The following is a 20,313-nucleotide window of genomic DNA, read 5'->3' on the forward strand; positions in this document are numbered from 1 at the left end:
AGGACTGTTTAGAGAAGTGCTTTGAAAACAGGATATATTTTAAAATTCATTTTAATCAAGTGACCCTGAAGTGGGCATTTGTACTTATATATATTTAGGTTTGGTTGAGTTTGTTGTTTTTTTTTCCCCGAGGGAGGTTATTTTTCTCAGTACCTTGGTAGCATGTCAAGGTTGAGCTAGCAGGCTAATGCACAAAGCTGGCTTCATGGAGCTTTTAAGGAAACAGCCTTGAGCGTGTCACCTCTGATGCACTTGGCTTTTGAAACAGCTGTTTCATTTATTCTAAGGTTCGCTTATTTTCTGGGACTGTATTTTCATATTCATATCACTATGAAAGGGGAAAGAAAATAAAGTGTTGAAATTGGGAGGCTGCTTGAGTCAATAGGTGGAAGAATTTGCTGCTACCTTTGCTGGAGTCTCCTGCAGTGTTTACTGGTGGGGTCGGTTGTTTCTTAACCCTTTGCTCGGAAAAAATGTTGGGGAAAAGCTTTTATAGCTGCTTTCTGGAAAATATTTTCTGTGAGGATGCTTGAGTAACTGTGCAAGGATGCAGCTTAGCCCCCATAGAAAGTAGGCACTGGAAAAATGAAACAGTTGAGGACCTAAATTAAATGCTCAAATTACTCCCCCTCCCCAGCTGAGAAAGACAGGGACAGCTTGGCATGGTGCTTACTGCTGCATCCACCCGTCTGCTGTGGGTGATCCTGGCTTGGACACTACATTTTGCTTGCACCCACTGGCTGCAGGTGTGTATGCTGTCACCTTGTCGGGTACGAAGGGCAGTCCTAGAAGGTGGCTCAGCCTGCTCTGGTCTCTGTTCGTTCCTTTCATTTCCCATGTCATGCTTTGCTGAAGTAGTTTTTGAGCTTTGGTTCTTTCTTTGCCATTGTTTCTCTGGATCCAGGAGTGATAGGGAAGTGCTGACTGCAAAGCACATTTTTTTGTAAAGACATAAATAATGTGTCAGTGTAGCAAGTGCACACTATTTTAGTGAAAACGTGTTCTCAGAACATAGTAGATAGGAGTCAAATTGTTCTCGCAGATTTAAGGTTAAATTTAGCAACAAAAAGTTACTGAAAAGGAGGATTATTCTTTATCAGAGATGGATGCTTTCCAAACCCGGCTTCCTCATGCAACGTCCAGCACAGAGCTAGAGATGGGTCTGACTCACATCAGCAAGCGACCACGTCCTCTCTGTTTGGAGGGTTCATCTGGCGATTTGCAGCAGAGGGTTTGCTATCTGTCACTCCCCTTCCAAATCGGGTGCAAGTGCTGTAAAAGGAGTTAGTGGGTGTTTTGTGGGTCAGTAGACGCATTGCAGAAGATGAAGCTCCTGATGGACACTCTGGAGAGTATGGGTGTAAATTGTTCCAGCTCTGATGGCTGTGGTGAATTACAGCCATGGAGGCTCTTCACCAGTGAAACTAAATGGTTGACACTGGTGCTGCGAAAGTTGTCTGGTAGTTGGATAAAGAGATAATACTGTTGTTCAACTTCTTATTGAAACATTTCGTATCGGCCATGGGAAGTCACTCTGGCCGAGCACTGCTTTTCTCTTAAGTTTGAACAGCTGAGCAGTGCAGAATTGAAAATCGGCAAAGCGATGCACTGCGCCTGTAATAGTCATTTACTTCAGTGCAAGGTGTATAAAACACGCTGGTTCTGACCTGGGAGCATTTCATAAGGATAAATGGTTGTAAGTGGGTGTGAGGCAGTATTTCACAGTTTTTCAAAGAGTATGATTTCCAGGAAGCTTAAAAGAAGCAGGTGTGCAGCCTTTGCTGAACTTTAGTGAGACCCAGTCACGTGGCTCCCATAAGCTGCTTTGGAAATCGCAGCCAACACGTCTGAGCTCTCTAAAAATGCTGTCTTAAAATGCCATGTGTAGGAAATTGGCATTTGCAATGCTGCAATGGAAATGTACTTTGTGAGTGGTTTCTTTTCAAGCTTTTTGACCTTCTAATGCTTTTCTTTCTTCCCTCCATCTGCAACTAACCACCAAAGAGCCTAGCAATGACAGCATAAAGGTGTCTGCCTGGGAAGGCTATAAGAGAAGCACCTTTTTATTAGAAGAATGTGAACCAGGAATTGAAAGCTTCTAGATATAGTTCAGTTTGAATGCACTAGCTGTTCGATCCTTGTGTTATTCAGACTGATTTTCAGAGTGGATCAGTTTGTGCTTTCGGTCATGTTAAGTACTTGAAAGGTAGGAGACTGGAGTTTCCTTTTCTTTAGGCATGGTATTACACCTACAGTGGATTATACCTGCAGACCAGACATTTATAAATTGAAATGGTAAAACTGGAACAGAGTCAACTGAAGGGACAAAGTGCACCTTTAAAAGCTAGTTCAGTGAAGACCCCAGGGTGGAAACCAGGCTGGAAAATCTGGCTCTAGTTTTGTCCCACGGTTGTTCTGACACACCTAAATATTACAAATGAACGTGTCATGGGAGGGGGAGTGGGTTTGGGAGGAATGCTTCGCATGCATTTATCTGTAGCTGGGAACTCAAGTTGTTGCTTTCTTCTGAATTCTTGCAGGTGAAAGTGATGGTAAGGATTTGTCCCTCTCAAGGAGCTCATGAAACATCCGAATCCATGTCCTTCCTAAAGGTAGACCCGCGAAAAAAGCAAATCACGTTTTATGACCCAGCGGCAAGTGGGCCTTCCAATGCAGGTCACAGGAGAGGAGTTGTTGCTGTCCCAAAGATGTTTGCCTTTGATGCGGTTTTCCCCCAGGATGCTTCGCAGGTACTGGAGTCACTCCCATAAACCTCCTGAGTCTTCTCATGGCCACTGCATTTGATTGCCTTAAGAGTTCTTTTGGTTTCTGGGGAATTTTATTTGAATGAGTTGCCTTAATGCCTGGAAAAAAACATGGTAATTAACAGATAAGTGGGTAAATTCTTACATTTTCAGTTTAGCCAAGATGTAAAATTAAGGAGTAATAGCTGGGGAGATGGATTTGCCGACTAAATTATCTTCCTGTATTTTCTCTTGTTAGAGAAAGCCACACAGCCGATTTGAGAATCACTTTTCCATCCAGTTAGGTTTTAACCCATTTGATGTCACTGAAATAAAGTCCTTCCCCACTGCTTTCAATGGGAAATGAACATGTGCTTAACGTTAAACTAAATGCTGCTGTTAGGAGAAGAGATACAGCTAACCCTGTGGGATTGCTATACTGAAACAGTTAGGGAGTTTTTCTATTTTCTTTGCCTTTTTCCAGGTAGTTTATACTATGTTTTTGACTGATTATTTTATCTTGATGGTGGTGCTGATGGTGCATGCCTTTCTCCTGCCCTCAAGGGTGTAGGAGCCCACATCTGAAAACTGATACACAGATAAGAGGGCTGGTATTTTGAGAGGATAGTGGGCTGCAGTATATTTGGTGAGACTGGGCACGTGAATTTCCGTCTGGGAAAAGTCTTGGGCTCAGAAAAAGAGCCCTAGAACAACTTTGAAAAAAGGAAAAAAATTAAGCAGAGTATGAAGAACTACTTAAGTTTGAAATGCCTGACAAAATATAGGGTTTGGTGAAAGAAAAATAACACACAAAATGTCCAAGGTGAAAATGGTATATTAATGTTGAGAAAAAATGACAAGATCTAGTTCAGAACCCCACTCTCAGATCTTCTTCTAGGATTTCGTTTAATTTTTGGGGTCCCAAACTAGAGATATAAAAATATCTATTAGGTCCAAGTTCTAGCCAAGCACTGAAAGATGGAGAATAGCCTCCCACACAGATCAGTGTCTAAAGCAATGGTAACCATGCCAGGAGGCTGGGTTTAAGACTCTGCATAAGCTCAAATGGCCGTCTTCAGGCAGAAATATGCACCAGTGATCTCGACTTTAGTCCCGAACTGGAAGTGGCTTTTTCTTACTTGTGTTGCCAGCCCCTGCTGCAAGGTGGCCAGTCACAGCCTGCTTCTCTGCTGGTTTTGGCACCAGTCCTTCAAGTTGTTGACCCCTGGTTTGGGCTAAGGCTCTTTCAGGTCCTTGTGGTGGGCCTGTTGGGTGGCCTGTTTGTGGTGTTTCTGGGTGACGTTGGCCAGCACAGCCACTTCTGTGCAGGCGTCGTTGCTCGAGGCAAGCTTGCTGCCATGCACCTGCAAACAGAGCCTTATCATTTCACCATAGTTACATATTTACACCAACCCTCTCCCCTACCCCCAGTTGCTGTACTTAATAGATCATCTTATAGTATATTTGAAACCCTCACTGGCGTGGATAAACTGGTTTTAGTACACTCGGATATTTTAGCAAGTTCTCTTCATTGATGATGATGTTTCCCCTGGAAGAAGAAAATGTGATACTATAAATCTTATTCAGGGATCTTAATGCATTTTCTCCAGTATAACTGTCTGTTTAATTCCTGTGAGCACTCTTGAGTAGCTTAATTTCAGTGGAGTTGCTGCTATTGCTGAATAGCCTTGGCTAAGCTATTATACCAGCAGGAAGCCTGGTTGGATAGCATTCAGTTTGCTACATTAGTCATAGAATCAATATTCCAAGAGAATTGGTTTAATAGAATTGAGAACTATTTTAGGCTGCAGTAGCATATTTTATTATTTTTTTAAGATAGCATAGTTACTAAAATAATAGGACTGATGCCATAAAAATGGGGAGAATATTACACCTCAAAAATATTGAGTCATTCATTTCATTACAGAGGAATAGTGAAAAACAGAGCAGTATATGCTCTTTTACTTATTTGTCTAATCTTTCTTTCAGGCTGAGGTGTGCTCTGGAACAGTAGCAGAAGTAATCCAGTCTGTTGTGAATGGTGCAGATGGTTGCATATTTTGCTTTGGTCATGTCAAGCTTGGTGAGCTCCCAAATTCGTTACAGTTAATTACTATGTCAGTCTGGTAATTACATGCTGTCAGCTCCTGGAACAATAAACCTGGAGTATATGAATAGATTAGAATTTCTTTTTAATTAGCTTTGCAAACTTATCATGGTTTATTTCTACACTGGGATTGTAAGTTTTAATTTGAAAAGGTAGAACGTAACATCAGATTAGCTTATTCAAGAAAAAGTTTATATAGGTGCATTGTGATGAAAATGAAAAGAGCAGAGATGTTTTTAACGTTAATTTGCTGTGGGTCTGAGTTACAAAAATTGCAAAACTGATTGAATAAATAGTAATGGATTAATAATTAAATACATTGCATTTTTGCATCTGCTCTTTCCCATTATCTGTGCAGCACATGGCGTTACATGTAGTGTACAGTGATGATATGAAGAGGATGCTGTCTTGTACAAGAAAGGTGAATTAAGTTCATGTTTGTCTTTTCATTCTAGGAAAATCTTTTACCATGATTGGGAAAGATAGCTCCACGCAAAGCCTTGGTATCATCCCCTGTGCAATTTCTTGGCTCTTCAAATTAATCAATGAACGTAAAGAAAAAACTGGGACTCGTTTCTCGATTAGAGTATCTGCTGTGGAGATCAGTGGCAAAGATGAAAACCTTAAGGATTTGTTAGCTGAAGTAGCCACTGGCAGCCTTCAGGACGGCCAGTCTCCTGGGGTTTATCTGAGAGAAGATCCAATATGTGGAACCCAGGTATAATGGATATCGCAACATGGATTTTTCTGAGCCTTTCTTCTGCTTTATATTTCCTTTTATCTGACAACAACTATGACAACTTTTAAGACAGTAAAAAAAATTTATTGCTTTTAATTTATAAGCCCTGCTCCCACGGCGTACATATTTGTTTCTTTTAGTGCCCTGGAGATTTAACCAGTTTGGAAAAAAAAAAAAAGCCCCTGTGCTAATTAGTAATTTTCTTGTTTATATTCAAGCTTCAAAACCAAAGTGAGCTAAGGGCCCCGACAGCAGAGAAAGCTGCCTTTTTCCTTGATGCTGCAATTGCTGCCAGAAGTACCAGCAAACCTGAATGCGAGGAAGAAGATAGGAGGAATTCACATATGCTTTTTACTCTTCACATATACCAGTATCGCATGGAGAAGAGTGGCAAAGGAGGAAGTATGACCCTTCTTACCATATTGTTTATTTTTAAATTACGTGGTTTGGGGTTAGTTTAAGCAATAATTTGCAATAAACTTAAAAAAGAAAAAATGAAGTGAACCCTCAAGCTAATGGAGTCACCTTTAACTTTGGTAGCTGCGGCTAATATCTGGTTTCCTTTCTATTAATATTTAATCTGGTAGTTATCCCATGCTGTATTCATTATTTTCCTCATTTGAATACATTTTGAATACCAAGTTTGGCTTGAGTCCATGCAAGAACGTGATGTACAACTGTTTTTCCCCTTTTTGTTTTAGTGTCTGGAGGACGCAGCCGTTTGCATCTCATTGATCTAGGGAGCTGTGAAAAAGTGCTGAGCAAGAGCCGAGATGGAGGAGGCTCTCTGTGTCTGTCTCTCTCTGCCCTGGGCAATGTAATTTTGGCCTTAATTAATGGTGCTAAGCATGTGCCATATAAGTAAGTGAATTATTATCTGCATTATCTTAAATTTGTGGCTGGTGTTACCTTAGCAATGAATTGCATCAACAATTTACTCTTTACCTAAGATGAAGTTAAAAGAAGTTCTGTCAGAGAAGGGTTCGTCTTCTTTTAAGGTCACTTCTATATTACAGATACGTATATCTATTCTTCTACCTGTCTGTACGTATATATACATACACACAACTTTTAAAACATCACACAGTAACATGAAATTCTTAATTATATGCATATTGGTATATACTTAAGTTGGGCGAGATGCTGGGGAGGGTTTGATTGTTGAAAAAAGCAGGGGAAAATGGCCCAAATGTTTTCTTTCCTTCTATCTCCTCTTAGTTTCCTGGGTTTGGAATTCAGACTGATCTCAGCCAGCTGGATGTTAGTGAACAATTTCATCAAAATTTCATAGGATTTTCTCTCCCTTTTCCAAATTTAAAAATTGTATTGAAATTTGAGAAAATACTAGCAAGTTTACCAAGTATGGTCATCAAAGTTTGTTATTTCTGTATGCCTTTTTGCATGATACATTTTTTCAATTAAAGAGAAAGAAGACCACCATGTTGCACACTTGTTTAGCAGAAGTAGTGAACATTTAGGTGTGTTCCTTTGTGGCGTGTACCTGACAATAATATTATGTCAAACACACCTGTGGGGAAGCCAGCTTAAAGACAACAGCCACATTGTAAACACCCTTACCAGAACTTGGCCTTCGGTCCTTAAATTTAATTGCTGCTTGTCTTCACGCGTTATAACTTTGTGCCGTTGTTATCAATCATGTCATTTCACATATTTATCTAGTGCTGCATCACAAACAGGTGTTCTTTCTTTCTGTATTAGGCAGGAAGATAATTTCCTCAGGCTAATTGCTAGGTTTGTGGATGGAGTAGAGGATGGATGGGCTAGAATAGGGAAGGGCAGATCCTCAACTTTGTCGCCCACCATGGTTTAGTGAGCAGACATGACAGTAGTTCCTACACGTTGGGCCAGCTCGGGGGGGCAATAGGAAGCAGCCTTCAAGGAGCCCGGGGAAGATGTCTTGGAGACCAGTGGAGGACAAAATGTCACCTGCCTTGTCAGCTTTGCTGTCCATGGCAGAGGACATGCATCACCAGGAGAGCCTTCAGAGAGAAATTCTGCTTCATGTTTGCTATGTCAGACCACAGTACAGCAGGCAGAATGGAAACTATATTAGCTGGGGTGATACTGATAATATATTGCTGATATCTAACAGTGTTATATTTGTTTAGAAATTTCTTACCATTTCTGTTGACTTATTTTTTTCTTGTTATCAAAATAGTTTGAAATATTGCTCACAGAGCTTAGCTATCCAGGAACTAAGTCTGCATAGCTACAAAAACAGCACTAGTGAGCTTTTTGGGTAAGATGAGCTAAACCTGAGATAACGAAACCATTTATCAATCAATTGTTTTACAGTTGTCTAAGTAACAAATAAAATGACTTATCATACTGCAAATACAGGCAGATAAATAATTAAAATATTGGTATCTCTTGTATGTGTACATTTAGACACATTTTAAGTGTGGTCAATTAATAGGAGCTTATTTCTTATCTACACGTACCATACTTGCATATGTCCTATGAGAGTGGAAGCACAGCTTGTGGTGTAAAAATCTGCAAGAAAAGATTGTGATTTCTTTAAACCATCCTGGTGCTCTCATTTGCTACACAGGGACAACAAGTTGACAATGTTGTTGAGGGAGTCGCTTGGGAACATCAACTGCAGAACTACTATGATTGCGCATATTTCTGACTCCCCAGCCAATTATGCAGAAACTCTCACCACCATTCAGCTTGCATCGCGAATCCACCGAATGAGAAAGAAGAAATCCAAGGTTCGTTCACAAACAAGCAGAAATTAATTCATTTGAAAATTAGTTTTCCTAACCTCTTGGTGGGGGAACATGGGATTTCTCGGTGGTAAGAAGGAATACAAAATGCATAAAAGCTCAGGAGAGGAACTGACAAATGACTTGGCACTGAGCCATCATCCCGCCCCCCATTCTTAATCCTGAAATTCCCTTCTTTTTGTTCCAAACACGTATTCTTTCTTTGCTTATGTGCGGAACTATCTCAAAAGGTCCTATTTGTATTAATTAAACAATAAGAAAGGAACAGAAAACTGTTGAGGAGAAAGACAATGCATAATATTTAATGGAAATTATCTGAAAAGGTGTGATTGTTGTATTACTTCTAATACAGTAAAATCTACGTAGAGTGACCTTGTTATTTTAATTCACACTCTAATGTTTTTTCCACTAGATGTAGTTGAGATAGTATAAACAAAGCACAGAGTATATAGGAAACCTGACCTTTTAATCAATTATATATACATATATATACACTTATATATCAATCAGTGTTAATAACGTTTCCCTTATTGATCATTTGCAGTATGCATCCAGCTCGTCTGGAGGAGAGAGTTCATGTGAAGAAGGACATGTCCGAAGACCGCCCCATTTGCGACCATTCCACCCGCGAACTGTTGCCCTTGACCCCGACCTTCCCGTCCTGAGTATATCTAGTGATCCAGATTATTCCTCCAGCAGTGAACAGTCTTGTGATACTGTCATCTATGTTGGTCCCAATGGTGCAGCTTTGTCTGACAGGGAATTGACAGATAATGAAGGTCCTCCAGAATTTGTTCCCATAATCCCATCTCTAAACAAGAAGAGAAGTAAAGACAATTCTGCTAGTGGTAGGAGTTCTGACAAGGACCATTTTAAATGCAACACTTTTGCTGAACTGCAAGAAAGGTTAGAGTGCATTGATGGAAGTGAGGAACCCATGAAATTTGCTTGTGGAGAAATCTCTGTTGTGTCCAATTGTAGTCCAGTCCCTGGAGGTACAGAAAATGCACAGTCTAAGATGATAAAGGAAAAAATATCTTCTCCTTCTGGAGGATTTAAGAAACCAGCTCCACAAGAAATTGCATCTCCCAAAAAAGGACATAACCTTCCTTTCCAGGCTGTTGCACCAAAGGGTGGCAATGGCAATTGTCATGAAAAAAGCACACCTCACTTGAAAACAGAGCTTTCCAAGCCACAGAGCAGAGCTGACAACAAAATAATAGATGCCGTACTGGAGGGAGAGAGAGAGACAATCACTGATTCCCCACAGTCCTCAAGGTATAGCCCTTCAAGGAATCCAGAGCAGAATAAGGCCACAGCTGAATGTGTCATTAAGGAAAAGTCCTTGTATGTGAAGAGACCCTTACCAAGCCCAGCACCTCCACCTCCACAGCAGAAAGAGCACATACTGAGCTCCAAAGCTGAGAATTTGGAGCTGGACAATGGCAATGCGGTTCGGACTCCTCCTGTGGGAATGAGCAAGCAGATGGGAAACAAATCTGAGCAAAACCCTGTAGGAAGCACGTTCCTGGTTGGTAGCAATGGCCAGAATCAATCAGGTGCGATAGAGGTACACAGCTTCAGGTCAGCATTCAGAGGGAAATGTTTCGATCGGGATATACTAACCACCACGGTGACTTTGCAGCAGCCTGTTGAGCTGAATGGAGAGGATGAGCTTGTTTTTACTGTGGTGGAAGAGCTATCCATTAGTGGGATTATGGATAATGGAAGACCTTCCAGTATCATTAGCTTTAACAGCGACTGCTCCCTTCAGGCCCTTGCATCAGGTTCGAGGCCAGTCAGCATTATCAGCAGCATAAATGATGAGTTTGATGCTTATACCTCACAGGAGACTTCTACTGGTGTAAATATTGATATTGTTGTGCCCTTTGCTAAGGACCCCTTTACCAGCAGCAGACGTTCCTCCATCAGTTCGTGGCTTAGTGAAGTCAGCATCTGTACAATCGAAAGTGATGGAGCCCAGTCTAGTGACAGTTTTGTTGCACAGTCATCTTACAGCTGTAATAAGTCCGAGGAACCCTTCAACTTGGATTCATCCCATTTATCCATCCCCCTAAAAAGCGCTCTGAATGACAGTGGATTTTGCTTCTCTGAACTGGAGAGTGAGAGCTTGAGTTCCAGCAAGCTCTCCTCGGGCATCAGCAAAAGCCCTCAAACCTCTGAAACTACCAAAGCATCTCAGATAAAAAGTGCTTTTTGTGTCACTGATCAGCCCGTAAAAATAAAATTTAGTAATTCTCGCGATACGCCTGTGATAGAAACAATACATTCTAGTCTTCCTAGGAAAACAAAAACTACCTCGTCTCCAATCCACAATAATACTGTCCTCAGCTATAAAGAGCTGCAGAATCCACATGCTACATTTGAAGATCCCTGGCTGTTGCGCACTGATTATCAGTTGGAAGCAAAACCTGCAGACTCACTGCTGTCTCCAAAATCTCACACATTTGGTACTGAGAAGCAGCCAGGAAAAGCTGCCCAGTATTTTGGCGCAGCACCCAGGCCAACGAAGTCGCAGACTATGCTCGCCTGTTCACAGAGGGTTGTGGATGGTTGTGAAATGGCCTGCAAATCCTCCAGCGGAGCTGCAAAGAAGTCAGAAGTTACGATGAAGATGCCACAACTGAAGAGAGGAGCCACCACGCTGGGAGTGATGCCAGTGTCGCATGCTAACAGTACTTTGTCGGAGTCTGTATCTCGAGGGAATTTGGATGCTTCCTTGGCCACCGGCAGCTTGAAATCATCACTGGGAAAGAAGAGCACACCACAGAAGTCAACCATGTTGCCTAGGCCAGGTGGGCCAACACCTCCAACACCTCCTGTACGCAAATCGAGCCTGGAACAGAAACCTGTTGGTCTGGGTAATGGCGGGGGAAAAGCCTCCAGCCTGGACTTTGCCAGAGCTGCCACCCCAAAGGTTGAAGACGAAGCAGATTTGAGGTTGAAAGCTGGGTCTTACTTCAGTGAAAGTGCCAGCAGCAAAATTAACCTGAAGGGCGACCACTCTTTGCCCAAGATGACGTCCAGCTTAAAGGCGAAGGCGCCAAAGAGTGATGCCGTGCACCGTTATGGGAGCCACATGTCCCTGGAGAGGTGCGACAGCCTGACGTCGGTTGGATCCAAAGCAAGCTTGGTGAGGGAGAATGGGAGCAACAGCCGGGCAGGGCGCTCTGTCCCCAGGCTGGGGGTCCCCCCTGTTGCCTCTGGTGTGGGTTTACCACCGCCCTTCACCACTGCTGCACCCAGTAAAAACAGCCAGGCAAAACCCACAGCTAACCCGAAAGTGCAAGCGAACGGGAATAAAAACCGGGGCCTCTCCGCCAGTGGGTCGAAGTCTCTCAGTTCCTCTGTGAAATCCCTGGCGCAGCCGGCAGGGAAGGGCTCTGGCATGGCCCCCGGTGGGAAGGCAGCCCCCCGCTCCGTGCAGCCTGTCAGCGGCAAACCCGGCCGAGGGACCATCATGGGGACCAAGCAGGCCATGAGGGCGGCCAACAGCCGTGTGAATGAGCTGGTGTCGGGCGGCTCTGCCAAGGTGGGGCACTTCCGAGGCTCCACCGACTCCGACAGCGGCAATGACAGCGGCATTAACCTCAGCGATGAGAAGTCGCAAATCCCGGTGCTGCCTTCTCCGTACAGCAAGATAACGGCACCCCGGCGGCCTCAGCGGTACAGCAGCGGGCACGGCAGCGACAACAGCAGTGTCCTAAGTGGGGAGCTGCCGCCGGCCATGGGGAGGACGGCTCTGTTTTACCACAGCGGGGGCAGCAGTGGCTACGAGAGCATGATTCGGGACAGTGAGGCCACCGGCAGCGCCTCCTCAGCGCACGACTCCATGAGCGAAAGCGGGATGTCGTCGCCGGGTCGGATGAGGAGCCTCAAGTCCCCCAAGAAACGATCGACAGGTAAGAAATGAAAGGGGAAGGTGGTGGCTAGGTGTCCATGCTCCACTGCGTCCCTTAGGATGGGGGATTGTCATGGCGTCTCTGACAGAGAGGGAAAGGAGGTTTGGGGGAAATTCAAAAGTGTGTAGGCGGACTGCCTGCATGCGCTTGCGTGTGGACGCATCTTGCTGTGACAGCAGCTACTTGTCATTTATTTCACTTCAAAGCTGCAGGTGTGACACAGGTGCTGCGGCAGAGAGGGCAGGAGAGGTGCCGGGTGCCCCGGGGCGCCAGCAGCCTCCCTGCGAGAGAGGAGGCAGCAGATGTCCGCCGGCAGAGGGGAGGACGTTTCTTCCTCCCTCAGCAGGGTCGGCAGCAAGTGCGGCACCAGGGCGGCCCAGAATAGGAGGGTGTTATGAGTGGGTTGGGAAGAGTGAGTGTGCTGGGTGGGCGCTGATGAGTTTTTGTGAGGATCCAGTGAGTGTCCGGGAAGACAGGTGGAGAGAAGGGCAGTGAGGAGAGGAGGAGCTCTGCTGCCAGGCGTGTGTGAGGGAATTTCAGTGAGATGGGGCTGGGACTGTAGTTTGGAAACAAGAGAATAGGCCTGGAGGGGAAAGGCGTGTGAATTAATGAGGACTGATGAATGTGTGCTAGATTATCCAAAGGTAGGGCTTAGGGGCAGAGCAGTAGGGTGCATATGTAACATCCACTGACTCTTACATTAATGCTACCAGCTAATTGCAAAACTATTGTATTGCGCTGTAATAGTGTTTTTATAAAGAAATTTTAGAGTGTACACGTGGATACCATAAGCAATAGGAAATGGACTGGATCCTATTTCCAAGGCAGACGTGTCTGACCATGCCATGCAAAGGTGGGCGTACGAGAACCAGGTCCCTTTTCCTGCTCTCCGGTGCCTTTCCTTATTGCTTTGGCAGGTGGTGCTCATGTAAGTGCCACTAGTTCTAGCCAGCTTTAAAATCAGGCTCATATGACTGCTGTTACAGTATTCGTTTTTACTGATCTACGTTGAAATTCTGTAGTGTCATAAAGAATCTGTGGCAATCGGTGTCATTTAGGTAATGACCACCAGCCTCCTTCAGCAACCTAAACATACTGACTGTTGGAAATATAATAGGCACTAATATCAGCAATGCACTTTTGGTTGGAAAGCTGTAATTATTATAGTCCCTGTAGACACCCATGATGCTCAATTCTGGCAATAAAACCACATGAGTTAAACTGATGTAGATCTCATGGTGCTTTCTGGTCAAAGCAACTGAGTTGCTTCAGCAGGTGATAAATCATTTTGGAAACTTAGTGTAACATTTGCTGCAGTTCTCCTTCCATAGCATATCAACCTCTTAAACCTTTCCTACAAATCAATATTAACAGCTGTATAAGTTGCACACATGTTGAGAAGGCATTACCCACTGACAGATTTGTATTTGTTTTTGCCCCAGGAAATGCTTATAAGGTCTTTAAAAATGAAAAATTATTTCTTTTTCCAATTGAAATTGCTCTATATCAGTAAATTATGCATTACTTTTTTGGAGTGCTGTAGAATTCGAGACAATTACGTGTTTTATATGTAGAATGAGGTTTCCTAGGAAGCTCATGAAATATTTCTTACAAGAAATGTTTGGTGCAGACCCATTATTGGCCTAAAATATATTGAAATTTTTGCAAAAGTGTTAAGAGATTCTTGGAGTACCTCATATTGCTCCAAACTGTGTTGGAGTCATGCAGTCTGTGGATTTAAAGACAGATCCTATTCCCATATATGCCACTGGAAACCTTGTCCCCTTATCCTTTATCTTCATCCTTGGAGAGATGATGTTGACCCTGGCTGGTAGAGTGGAAGGATATGAAGTTTGTCTGCTTAGTATATGTGTTTGACTGTATCTGTTCAGTGTCCTCTTCAGAGGGATCCTGCTGCCACCAAAGTGGGTACAGGGTCAGAGTTACAGTGGGTGATTAAGGATAAATGAATTGGGGTTGTGAGAATGATGAACAGGTGTTGTAGAAGTAGAATCAAGTCTTCTTTCCAAAACGTTCCTGTTGTGATTGTTCTTGTTATTTAGAAATTATCAAGGACGCAATTAAGGATTAGGGATACTTAAGAATACGTAAGCAGGTAACTCTTCAGGTGTCTATGGAAGTGTGTGGCTTTGGGGGTACCTGCTGGGATTTTGTCTCCATTTCATGTTGAAGTTTGTGACAGGGCTTGCCTGACAGCCTTAACTTGCACTTAACTCTCCTGTAGAGGTCTCAGCCCAGAAGTTATTTTGTGAAGTTATTTTGAGTGCTGGTGCAAATGGATGGTGATAGGCCTCGACATTAGAGGTGGCTCAAGTTACAGCTTTGTTGGTTAGTGCCTTCTGAATGCCTCCTAATCCCACAAAGTAATTGAAAACTGCTGGTATTTAGCACCATGTGGTGGATTGACCCTGGTTGGATGCCAGGTGCCCACCAAAGCTGCTCTATCACTCCCCCTCCTTAGCTGGACAGGGGAGACAAAATGCAATGAAAGACTTGTGGGTCAAAATAAGGACAGGGAGAGATCACTCAGCAATTACCATCAGGGCAAAACAGACTTGACTCGGGGGAAATTAGTTTAACTTATTACCAATCAAATCAGAGTGTGGTAATGAGAAATAAAAACTAAATCTTAAAACACCTTCCCCTCATGCCTCCCTTCTTCCAAGGCTCAACTTCACTCTCAATTTCTCTACCTCTTCCCCTGCAGCAGCGCAGGGGGATGGGAGATGGAGATTGTTGTCATTTCATCACATGTTGTTCCTGCTGCTCCTTCCTCCTCAGCGGGAGGACTCCTCACGCTCTTCCCCTGCTCCAGCTTGGGATCCCTCCCACGGGAGACAGTCCTCTGAATTTCTCAAACCTGAGTCCTTCCCCTGGGTTGCAGTTCTTCACAAACAGGTCTGGCATGGATCCCTTCCACAGGGTGCAGTCCTTCAGGAACAGACTGCTCCAGTGTGGGTCCCCCATGGGGTCACAAGTCCTGCCAGCAAACCTGCTCCATCATGGGCTCCTCTCTCCGTGGGGCCACAGGTCCTGCTGGGAGCTTGCTCCAGCATGGGCTCTCCATGGGGTCACAGCCTCCTTCAGGCATCCACCTGCTCTGGTGTGGGGTCCTGCACAGGCTACAGGTGGATATCTGCTCCACCGTGGACTTCCATGGGCTGCAGGTGGACAGCCTGCCTTACCATGGTCTTCACCATGGGCTGCAGTGGAATCTCTGCTCTGGTGCCTGGAGCACCTCCTCCCCCTCCTTCTTCACTGACCTTGGTGTCTACTGAGTTGTTCCTCTCACATATTCCCACTCCTCTCTCCAGCTGCAATTGCCCAGTTGTTTGGGTTTCCCCCCCCGCCTTCTTCAATATGTTACCCCAGAGGCACTACCACAGTTGCTGATGGGCTTGGGCTTGGCCAGCAGTGGATCTGTCTTGGAGCCAGCTGGCATTGGCTCTATTGGACATAGGGGGAGCTTCTAGCAGCTTCTCACAGAAGCCACCCCCGTAGCTGCCCCCCTCCCCCCCCTAAAAAAAAACCCCAAACCGAAACCCAAACCCCCCCCTTGCCGCTGCAAACCCGATACACAGCTTAAAGCACTGGTAGCAGTTCTGGAGGGAACTGTTTGCTTTGGAAAGAGGTAATACAATGAGAGGGATCTTATATAGCCTTGCTTGGCTTTAACTGGAGGAGCACGAGATTTCCAGACTCATTTGCCAGTTATCAGTATTGGGTTGAAATTACTATCTCATTATCATTACAAGGTAATGAATACCATTGTAGCCCACCAAAGAAAAATTAATCCAGGCAAAATATTTTTGTAAGGAGAGAACAGAAAACTGATGCTCAGACATCTACTTTGGGAGAGGAATGGCTGTTACTCCTATCCATGAACCAAGTGGAACATACTTTGTCAAGGCAGTAACTCAATTAGCAGCCTGAGGGTATTTTACTAAAAGGAAAAGATCAAGAAAAGCATTTCTTCTTAAGTATCCTGAGAACCTAGATCTTTCTTTAATTTACTGCAGTACATTCTGCAGTCTGTTAGCCTCTTGGAGTCTGAGGAACGCTTGTCTTTTGTATTTTAGGTCTCCAGCGTCGTAGACTGATTCCTGCTCCGTTGCCAGATGCTGCCTCCCTAGGAAGAAAACCCAGTGTTACTGGCCAATGGGTTGATCTACCACCTTTGCCAGGCACTTTAAAAGAGCCATTTGAAATTAAAGTTTATGAGATTGATGATGTGGAACGATTACAGCGACACAGACAAGAGGAAACTGAGGTCAGCACATATTTTACAACAACTGTAGACAACTTAAATTACAGTATACAGGCAGAATCCTTGCTTGAATGCTGGAGTGGTGTTCAGAAAATTGATTGCAATTAAAGCACTATAATTATTAATTTTACAATTCATATGTTGGGGTACCCTTAACACAGAAAATGAAAATGATTCCTGTCTAAAATTAATTGTGTCTAACATGACTGATGGTGTAAATGGAAGTTACCGATGAACACATTATGAGAAGACTTTATAATCTTAGACTGGCTGATGAAACATTACAGCATCCTTCAACTATAGGGTCATTAACTCTTTATGTAAATGACAGGATTCTATTAAATCAGGGATACACTGAGTTTAATTTACTTGTAATTGGAACACCAGCTAATTCTATTTTGGAGACCAGAATTCTATATTCTTCTGATGCCTTTTTCCCGTTTCTTTCATAATAGCCTTTCCAGGATGTTGAGAAGGTAGGAATGCTTTTAAGAAAATAAGAATTCATATGTTTTAGGATTAAATATAATTCTTATATTAGGCTGTGTTTATCATTTGCACCGCTGGGAAAAAAAATCCTCTACAAACAGGAGTAATTTCAGAATGTATTAGAGATGTTTGCTAATTCAAAGAAGTGCAACAAATGCTTGAATGATCTAGCATGCTGTTCCTCTAGATTAGAATCCATTAATGTAAACTTCAAATAAAAAAACCCCAAAAAACAATAAAAAAGCCCACCAACCCCACAACCAAACAAAACAACCCACCTGCTAACTCTTCCAAGTAATTAGCTGGGAGCAATTTGTGTCAAACTGTTGGAGGTCAGCTCATAGCAGGCAAATTCATGAAATGGCCTTTCTGTGTCTTAAAAGGGTCTGATGTATTTCCATACCAAACTGAAGATACTGGAAAGGCGCCAGCAGCGAATCAGAGAAGTAAAGGCAAAGCATGAATTTTTGAAGGAAGAGTTGGAAGAGACAAAGTGCAGGTTGATGATGGATCCAAATAAGTGGAAAGAAGACTGTAAGTATTTTGCAAAAACAACAGTGTGATCAGGATATAACAAATTTTCAGCATGTGAGCTGTGCCACTGAAAAAGTTAAGCACTTGCTAAGATATTTTGTTGAATTGAGCCCTAAAATACTCTGTGGCTCCATTCGTATTTCTGTGATACAGGATTTGTTCAGTGCCGAGTAGAACTGGAAATGAACAAAAAACCCCCTCCAAACCAACCAGAAGAGAACATCAAAACAATGCGGTGACTCACTGTGATGCTTGTTAAGATTAAATACTTATATAACCTCTTATCATCCTTCTTTCCAAAGAAAGAAAAAAATGTTTTGCATCTGCTGGACAAAGTGAAAAAGATTCTTAGTTCAAGAGAAATAAAATTTTACTCTACATTATTGGCTCCCTTGTGATAGAATAATGTTTTTGCCATGAGCTGTTTCTCTCACTCACTAATTTTTTGTCTGACAGTTGAAGTGGATCCTGATCTCGATAAGGAGTCGCAGGAGTACCTGGAGGCACTGGAACAAGTGACAGAGGAACTGGAACAGTGTGTTAATCTGTGCAAGTCACATATCATGATAGTGACGTGTTTTGATATTGGAATAACAGATGCACAAGATGGAGTAAAGGAAGTGGAGGTTTGAAGAGAGGTTTTTCAAGGGACTGAGGGAAGTGAAGCTGGATCGTACGACATGAAGAAGTAAAGAGATTAAGTAGCTGGGAAGTGAAGGAGGAAAGGTGAAGACTAAAAAGCAACAATGAATGTTGTAAGAGGAAGAAACAGCTGAGGGATGGGAATGTTCATAAATCTTTTGGTGCCTCAATGTGACTTGAACTGTACAAAGATAAAAGTAGGATCAAGTATTGCTTCCACCAGAGGGAAGTGAAGAAATTTAGTACAAACCAAGACGTTAATTAACAAACAAATAAACAAACATACAATGGAAGTGCCTTTAAAGTTCATTTGATTTTCATTTTTGTATTTGGTGCTAGAATTAAAGCCAGCAAACCTAAGCAGACCACAAAATGTATTCCTACGAAATATTTTATACTGTATAGTGTATTTATGACTATATGTAAAAAAAACAAACAACGTTGTAGCAAAAGCAATAAGTAAATTATGTTTTCATACCTGAACTTGCCTTCTTGTTTCATAGAAAAGCTGTTTTATGTAGCAGAATTAAAATTGTATTATAATTGTTTTCTTGGTTAGGGTTCAAGATATTTTTATGAACATTTATCTATTGAAAAGGTGTATTATGGCATTTTGAGATGATTGTTTTACCTTCAGGTTTTGTATTATTGCTTTTTTCAGATCAAAATAAATGTTTGTTTTCCATTTTATAGATACATATATAGATATATATTAACTGCTTACCTACTTCCTTGGTTACTAACCTCACTTATCACAGACCTGGTCTTTTTTGGAGTCGTAAACTTAATGTGAGGAGGTCTACAAAGGGCACTGTGGTTTGTTTTGGGTTTCTTTTTTCCTCTCTGACTGCAGGAATTGAGAATTATGTTTATTACCAAAACCATAAAACAAGCAAAAAAAAAAAAAGGAACAAAAAGTTTTTGTAAATGTTAAGTTAGGTCCATATTTTTATATAGTTTTGACTATAAATATAGCATTTGCATTTTGAACTTTTAAGACAAATAGTATATCTTTTTACAGTTTTTCTAAGGAAGGCAAACCCTCAGGATCAAGTTTATACATGCTGCATGAGATTTGTGCTTTTTTGAAGGAGGCCACTTAAGTGTGGAAACTATTGATAAATTGTTGCCAAACAAATACTTTTGAAAAGGTTTAATAGTGTACGTAATACCACATTTCATAATGAATCATATTTTCTAATCATCTTCCTTTTTATGGTTTTTTCAAATCCTTTGTACAAATATGTATTATAACAGCTTGCTTCAGTTTTTATCTGTGAATAAAAGATACATCTATTGTTACGATCGCTTCTTGCTGTGTACATGATTTTAGCATTTGGAAGAGAGCGGATGGCCTGTGGTACACTATTAAATGTCATATATTATCTCTTTGCCCAAGAGAGATAACTGGGAACAGAGTTTTGACATTAGTCATCATAAACCAATCGGGAAAGAGAGACAAAACACCAAAGGGTAAAATAAATAGCAATGGTAATACTTATATTCTCTTAGCACTTCATAGTTTACAGAACAAAGACCTGCGGCTCACATACTTGTTATCCCTGATGAGACAAAGCAATTAAAAATGGGTCTAAAAACACAAGAAAACTTTAGGAACTGGAGTCATGCCCTGGGCCATGTAGGTCCATCATAACGAATGACTATGTTCATTTCTCTCTGTCATTGCTGCGTTTGCTCTCTGGTTAGACAGTAGCTGTGCCTCGTCCTCGTCTCCCACTCATGCTGGTTGGAGTAACTCCAGGCAGATTTAATGTAAAGCTAGTGCTTCCTAATGTTGCCATCTCAAGTATTTTCCAGCTATTTGGCCAAACAGACTGTAATGTGTGAAATTTTCCCCTCCCTCTTTTTGTCTCCTTATGCAGCCCTAATGGCATGGCATCCAAGCACCAAGTGCTCTTTCCCTCACAGGGGGCCTGTGAGAGAGGGGGGTAAATGCTTTCCTCCTCATTCTGCAGCCGGAAAAGTGGGAGAGTGAGAGCAGGAGTTTGAGGCTTAAATATCTTTGTGACTTTGCATAGGTTACAAAGGATGCCCCGCTTTTACCTACCTCTGTGATTAATCCCTGGAAAAGGGTGC

The 20,313-nt window shown here is 42.5% G+C and overlaps 1 protein-coding gene across 2 annotated transcripts in view; it reads left to right on the top strand.

Annotated features, from left to right (window-relative positions):
• Positions 1-19,521, top strand: part of KIF26A (kinesin family member 26A) — a 103,887-nt gene extending 84,366 nt beyond the window's left edge. For both annotated transcript variants that reach the window (XM_063333474.1, XM_063333475.1), the window contains exons 6-15: positions 2,541-2,750; positions 4,734-4,827; positions 5,307-5,569; positions 5,809-5,992; positions 6,292-6,451; positions 8,163-8,325; positions 8,885-12,263; positions 16,364-16,554; positions 17,424-17,574; positions 18,031-19,521. In XM_063333474.1, the coding sequence (XP_063189544.1) occupies positions 2,541-2,750; positions 4,734-4,827; positions 5,307-5,569; positions 5,809-5,992; positions 6,292-6,451; positions 8,163-8,325; positions 8,885-12,263; positions 16,364-16,554; positions 17,424-17,574; positions 18,031-18,206 (4,971 nt within the window). In that variant the 3' untranslated portion in view covers positions 18,207-19,521. The remainder of the gene's footprint in view (positions 1-2,540; positions 2,751-4,733; positions 4,828-5,306; positions 5,570-5,808; positions 5,993-6,291; positions 6,452-8,162; positions 8,326-8,884; positions 12,264-16,363; positions 16,555-17,423; positions 17,575-18,030) is intronic.
• The last annotated feature ends 792 nt before the right edge of the window (positions 19,522-20,313 follow it).

Source organism: Chroicocephalus ridibundus, chromosome 4 (assembly GCF_963924245.1).
Source record: "Chroicocephalus ridibundus chromosome 4, bChrRid1.1, whole genome shotgun sequence".
In the NCBI taxonomy this organism is placed as follows: domain Eukaryota; kingdom Metazoa; phylum Chordata; class Aves; order Charadriiformes; family Laridae; genus Chroicocephalus; species Chroicocephalus ridibundus.